This window comes from Acanthisitta chloris, unplaced genomic scaffold (genome assembly GCF_000695815.1).
Source record: "Acanthisitta chloris isolate BGI_N310 unplaced genomic scaffold, ASM69581v1 scaffold29504, whole genome shotgun sequence".
Taxonomy (NCBI): Eukaryota; Metazoa; Chordata; class Aves; order Passeriformes; family Acanthisittidae; genus Acanthisitta; species Acanthisitta chloris.
In genome coordinates this window covers 420-7,416 of record NW_008670282.1, presented here as the reverse complement: position 1 = coordinate 7,416, position 6,997 = coordinate 420, and the positions used below count along the sequence as shown (strand labels likewise).

The 6,997-nt window shown below is 44.4% G+C and overlaps 1 protein-coding gene across 1 annotated transcript; it reads right to left on the bottom strand.

Annotated features, from left to right (window-relative positions):
• Positions 1 to 870: 870 nt before the first annotated feature.
• NTAN1 (N-terminal asparagine amidase) lies at positions 871 to 6,583 on the bottom strand. The gene is made up of 9 exons (XM_009073633.1): positions 6,485 to 6,583; positions 6,334 to 6,399; positions 5,637 to 5,745; positions 4,583 to 4,656; positions 3,384 to 3,437; positions 2,551 to 2,604; positions 1,941 to 2,038; positions 1,362 to 1,475; positions 871 to 1,182 (listed from the first exon to the last, which is right to left on the bottom strand). Exons 3-9 carry the CDS (start codon positions 5,678 to 5,680, stop codon positions 1,003 to 1,005), a joined length of 618 nt encoding a protein of 205 aa, XP_009071881.1. The 5' UTR covers positions 5,681 to 5,745; positions 6,334 to 6,399; positions 6,485 to 6,583; the 3' UTR covers positions 871 to 1,002.
• Positions 6,584 to 6,997: the final 414 nt, after the last annotated feature.

Below are 6,997 nucleotides of genomic sequence, written 5' to 3'. Positions count from 1 at the left end.
CACAAGCAAAGCCTTGGATAAATCAAAACCCAAGGTGTAAAAGTGTTTTTCCCCAAATCATCCTAATCACTTTGCTGCAAAGTTTCAGAGCCTCTTGTGGAAAGGAGATCTATGGCAACACCTGTTTTCCCCAAGGTATCTGATTTTGATGCAAACCATCCCATTCCTGGAGAGCTGGATAAAGGTACAGCAGTTTGCTCCATTTGGGATTTCTCCTCCCCCTGGCAGGATCCATTAACACCATGATGGCTGTAGTGGTAGTGGGACTTACTTTGATCAGCTGCAAAATGTGGGGTTTTTGAATTGTGCTGTCACCTGACTCTCAGCTCTCAGCCTGCAGTGCTGGAATGCCATGAACAAGGTTAATTTTGGTGTTGGGGTAATTTATGTAAATCAGTGCAATTTTTCTAAAGTGCAAAACCAATTAAGTTGACTAGTCTTCCTCGGTTTTTTGGTGCAATGAAGTATGTTAATAAGAGTAATTTGTGGGGGGGGATAAAGTTATCACCACAAGGATTAATTTTTAATGTTTTTATATTTGGAGGTGTTAAATCAGTAGTTTTGTTGGAATGAGCTTCATTCTTTAGATACTATCTGAATGTTTCAATAAAGAGTCTTCAAATTATTACTCTGGAATTAAGTTCTTGTTGAAGGACACATCCCTACGTTTCAGCAAGCTCTGTTTGTGCAATTTTGTCTGCAAAATCCTTTTCTGAAGTGCAGAGTAGTGACTCACCTTCTCAGGCTCCAGCACTGTCACCTCTCTTGACCTATGCCCATCAAGTTGCTGCACTGGACCAACAGAATCTAACAAACTCCTACTTCAAAGAACCCCTGATTGCTACGTAAGTAATGAAGAAAAGCAAGTTACTTCTGTCAAAATATTTTATTTTGAAAAGCACAGAATAATGAGATTTGTGACCAGCAGTATGCTCTTTGCAACAAATTGCTCTTATTGCAAGACTGTACTTCCCTAAAGCAGTTGTGGTGATTGGTTCCAGGTTAGATCTTGTCAGAACAAACCTTCTCCCACAACCCTTCTTCATTTTTCCTATAGATACGAGGCTTCCTGTCGGGGAACAGCGACCGGGAGGGAAAGGGATGTTGTTTCAAAAATGTCAATGTAGATCTGATGTGGGAGACAAAGTGGGGTGGCTCAGCCAGGGGGGATGTGGAAAGGTTCTGAAAAAGATGGGAGCAAGAGCTGCTTGGCATTCAGAATACAATGGTCTCAATTATCCTGCCTTTCAATACAGTTATTCCCCACCCTCCCGGGGACAGCAGTGACTGGGAAAAGTTTTGACACACTACATCCCCCTCTTCCTACTCAGCTAGAAGGAAAAAAAGTCCATTTCAGGTACCTGCAGAATCTGTGCATCATCTTGTTCCAACCAGAAATCCACGTGTGGGAAAGGCCCCCAGGAATAAGGCCCAATATGGAGTTGTTCTGTCTTTGCATCGTAGATATTGGTGAGCTGTACGAACACAAGGAGTCACACAGTGCTCACAGACAGAGACCAAATTCCCTTAGTCTGATGGCTTCTGTCTCAGCCAGCCTGGGGCCCAGCTCTGCCCTGCTGCCTTCTGCTGCACTGGCTGTTCTGACAAACACAACATGAAATGGTAACACCATACCCAGAACCCAAGACACTGCTGGCTGTGCCCTGACCCAACTCCCCTCACGTAAGTTATCACTCCAAAGGCAGCAGGAACAGTCCCACCAGCAGCCCAGGGCTGGGCTCTGAGACGGGTTAGTCACCTTTGCAAAAGGGGTTTGATCTGTGTCTTCCCCTTTGCCACTGCTCTGCATCTTTCCCATTTGTTTTGTTACTGAGAGCACAACCAAAGTATTTTTTCATCAGACTTTGGCTATTTGTTTGCCCCTAACTGGTCTCCCCTCCCAGCAAAAATACCCTTTTCCTCCTGTTACTTTTACTCACTGCTGCTCCTGTTAAAATGTGGGCTGAGCGCAAGTCCTCATCTGGCCCTTTTTCTGGGAAGGTTGCAGGGAAAATCTCTGCTGTTTTAACATTCACAGCTGGAAGGAAATAGAGATTAAATACAGAAACAATTAATTCTTACAAGGCATTTGTTTACAATGTCCCCAACACAACTGTGCTGCAGAACTCCAGGGCCCAGCACACACTGATGTGTTTCTCAGACCTGAGCCTGGCAGCAGAGTTGTACTTCATTTGCTTTGGCAGCGTTTCAGTATTCCAGAAATACTTGAACTAATTAGAAAACACACAGAATAATCAGGGAAAAGAAGGCAGAATTCTAAGCACAGAGGTTAGTGCAGGAGCTTGATATGCATAAAATCCTAAGTGTGGTTAAAGGAAAAAAAATCTGCATGCATTTGTACCCAGCCCCTGCAAATGTGTGCATCTCCCAAGCTGTGGTACCAGAGGAAAAGGATTTCTCCCTACACCTCTGACAGCAGCTCAGAATTTCTAAGTGGACTTGACCCAGGCATTCAAAGCAGCTCATTTACCACTGGAGTCTGGACAGCAATCCAGCTGCAAAAAATAATTCAATTCTAATTTAACTCACCTATTCCATAAATTATTGGAAAGTGAATATCTTGTTCTTCTCTGTCATTTAGTTCTGTAAGGAAAAAAAAGAAGTCAACCTCACAGAGCTTTGGATAGTTTGCTGAGCAGCATCCATTTAGCTGTATGTCATTGGAGAACAACATGAAAACAGAAAAACAAGGATGCCTAAAAGAAATATGGAGATGGTGGTACAGGTCAGTAAGAACACACCTGGGGCCTGGAGCAGAGCTGTCTCTTACAGAACATCTGGCTCCAGCCAACAAACCCTCCACTGCTGCAGGGAGAACATACAGGGAAAAACCACATGCAAAACAACCATGATACCAAGCTCAAAGATGCAAGTCACCACCAGCACTGACATGGAAAGAGGATGGAAATGTGACCTCAGTGTGATACAAAGAAAAGGAAATTACTTCCTCTATGTGGCATCACTTATGAACTAACTGAAGTTTCTGAACTCATTGGGCCCTGCAGGGAGGCAGGTCCAACAGGACAAAGGTCTGTGTGTGCCCTTCTCAACTGCCTCGTGAGATATCCACAGGTAAAGAGCCTGTTCCACAGGACAAACGTGCCAAAATAACCTGGTCATGACCACGAGTGGTTCTACTGTTGGCTGAGGGCAGCAGCACTCGGGAAGGAGACTCCTCTCTGCACTGTCTCCCTGACATCCCCACACACCCACCAGCAATGACACTAAGAATCACAAATCATTACAGAGGACTTGTGCTGTTCTTTTTCACAGGACAGAGAGAAAAACCATGTGTGAAGAGACCCCTGTCCTTGGATTTCAGTAGCTAAAGGTGCTTCCAAACCAAGGAACCATCTCCTTACCTGTAACGCAGAAGGTCACTAGATGAACATCATCTGGCTGGAGATCGAACGCTCCTAGGGGACAAGGACAGCACAGTGTGTGAGTGGCTGGTGGCAGGGCAGGTGCTGTTGGGCTGAGGGGCAATGCAGTGCTGAGCACTGTGGGCACAGACCTAACCACTGCTGCTGGCTAAGGCAGCACAGCAAACAGCCCTTTGCACATTTGCTTCAGAGTCATTACAGAGAGGAGCCGATAGTAATAGCAAAAATGTGCTACAAAAGTGTTGTGCCACTTACTCCATTTACTGGCACTGGTTTAGCTCTGGCATCACATCAGCTCTGCTTTAGCTCACTAGGCATTTAGTTACATATATAGTGACCAAATCCAGTTCTTCATTAGGTGCAAATTAATTCTGCCTTTCACCATCACAAACACCAAAATAAAACCCTCTTTTTTCTGAAGCTTTGATAACAATACAGAATTATTGATTCAAATTTGATGCATGACAATCAGAAGGTTGAAAGAACTGAATTAACCAAAATACTTTAGTCTGTACAGAACTCTGATATGACATGTAACACAGATCAGGTGTAACAGCCACGAGGCTGCAGCCCAGGGCATTTGCTGGTTGTGTTTTGCTTTTTATTTACCCCCTCAGCCGCCTCCCTCCAATCCTGACACCTGCCCCATTCCATGGGGCTGAGGCCTCTCCACACAACGAAGTACTTAAGAGTTTAGCAAGTACTTTAAGTTTCCAATCCCTCCGTAAAGCACTGCCATCACCTCTGGACTATGGATTTCACAAAAAACCCTGACACTTTTTCACCAGATTTCATCAGATCCAAGCAATGATTAAATTTTGCCTCGTCACATTAAGGTTGAACTGAACAGTACCTAATGAAGTCACCCACATGTCTAGATTTGGAGAGTGACCAGGCTTGCCCAAGACTTGCAGGAATTAAGCCAGGAATCAAAACCAGCTCAACTGCACCCCCTGGAATAGCAGCCAGGGAGCAATGTCAAGTTCAGACCCTGCACCCCACACACTGGCCACAGGTGAGGCTCAGCAGTCCAACCCCTCTCCACACCCAGTGCTCAAACACCCTTCAAAATGAATCCACATTTTTTTCCAGGGGACTCAAATTACAAAGAAACTTCACCCAAATCCAGCCAGAACTATGTTTTTTTGGACATGAGAGTGGAAAAAACGTGAACTTACTAAGAAGCTGATTAGTAAGTTTTTGTGATAACTGCCTATCATCATTGAAACCTCCAACTAGGTGCACTTCCAGCCTAACAGAGATGGAATAACAGGAAACAGCAATTAAAAAGACATCTCAACAAGAACAGCTTTACAAAACAATCCCCAGCCCCAACTGCAAAGCAATCATTAGAGAAGCCTCACTGATGACAATCACATGCACCAAGCTGGTTTGCATTACACAGCAAGTTATGGTTGATTCCATTCTGACCACTTCAGGGAACATTGAGGAAACAGCACAGAATAAAAGCTTGAAGAGGCATTACATGCAACGCAGCTCTGACCCAGAGTCAGGTACCTCTGGTTTGGACTGAACTTTGTAACTACCTTTCAGTTCCCAACAAAGGGACAATTAAACACAAAGATTTTTGCTCCCGTGATCTCCTCACAACTATTTTGGACCATACAGCAGGTTCTTCTGAGAAGTGTCTATGTAAAGACAAGTCCTTACAAACCATGAGTTTTACAGACCTTATCTTCTAAGTTCATTAAGTTTTGTTCTTACCAAACTACAGGGGCAAACCCCTCCACATCCAGAAAGAACCATTTGCTGAATGCCATTTCAGAGCTTTTTACCCACTGTCCTGCCCCTATTTTGTTAATATTTTTTTTTCAACTGTGAGATTTAGGAAAATCCCAGATGGATTCTCAGATACCAGAAAGAATCAATATCAATGGAAGATCAATATCCTGCAAGGAACAAAAAAGCAGTTATTTGGACAATTCTGCACCTCTGAAACAGAAGTTAACTGGGAACAGAAAACACAAACCTCCCAGAGGTGTTTTACAGAGACACTATTCAGAACAGAACTGTGCTGGGAACCACTGCTAAAAACACCCCAAAAATCATCATCAAGGAAGTAATTTTCACTTTACATGCAGCTGCTGATCAAAAGAGTATTTCCTGCACCATCACCTTGTCTGAACCCCACATGATCACCCAAGACTGCCCACCTTCCACACTGCAGAAAGCTTTGTGCAAAGCAGGACAGGAGAAAGGAGCAGAGCTGACCTGCCACAGCCTGTGGTGCTAGAGAAAGACTTGACTGAGCTCATGATGAGCGACACCTCGGCCTCCGTGTCCGATCCGTCGCAGTGTGTCAGGCAGGTCGCTCCACTGCCTGAGGAAGGCATCAGAAGACAGTGACTTAATGGCTGGTCCACTACCATCATGGAAATCAGGAAGTCTTTACACTGCTGTAGTAGTGTAAGAGCTACAGCCACCATGGCCTTGGTTCCTCTCAGCACTGCAGCCCCCAGCAGAGCACTCACTGAGTGAGGCAACAGCCTCTTCAGGTGCCCATTACAGAACCATCACACCAGGGGTACCAGTGCCCTCCTGAGCAGGACCAGGCAATGTCTCTAATGTCAGAAATTCACGCACATGGTGAGGATTTCTCCACAAATTCTACCTCTGTCATCTGCAAACCCTGTGCTCCCACACTGCTGAACACAGCCCAGGGCTGCAGTGCCACTGCCCACAGCAGCAGAGCAAGTTAAAGATCTGCTCACTGAGCAACCAGAACTTGTGCCACTAAACACACCAACTGCTGGAACAAGTCATTTAGTTAATACATTACGTGACTTCTGGAGATGCAAGTTCACACAAACCCAACTGAAGTTTATTTCATTAATGCCACATAAACCATTAGTAACTCAGTTCTTTACTTCAGGGGTACAGGGTTTGTTCTGAACATCCTTGAAGATACCTGTGTCTCGGAGCACAACTATGTGGCAGGTAGTTGCATCATCTGATCCAAGAATGGAAACAGAACCTATTTTAAAGGAGAGAAACACTGTGAGAACTCCATGTGCACAATCACAGCCTCAGCAGAAGAACAAATATTTGTTCCTACACACCATCTTTAGGGGTGGTCACTGCAAACTCTCTCTGCTGGACATAGAGAAGGCCTTTGGGCTCCACCACCTGAGCAGGCTGACTTCTCAGAAGTTTTGCCTTTTCCTAAGGATAAATGATAACAGAGACTACAGTGGCTGAATTCTCAGGTGTATCCATCACCTCTGAAAAGCAAAGGGACTCAGGTCAGAGAAACAGGTGTATTCTGTATCAGAGCATTCTTAATTCCAAGAATCTTTTGCTTTCCTGCCACTGATGGAGGTAATAATTAAATCCCATCATTCCAGAGACACACAGAACTCTTCTCCCTGTTTTATAGACCATAAAATGGAGGCACAATAAAAAGCAAAAGGACTGGGCAAAGATTACATCAGACAACACTAGAACTGATCCAGGAAGTTTAAGCAGGACAGGAAACTTCTAAAATGTCAAGTTTCAGTCTTCTACTGCCACAATCCAGCTCATTTAGCACTCATTATTTATTGCTCTTTATTAGCTTGACAGATGCATGGAAA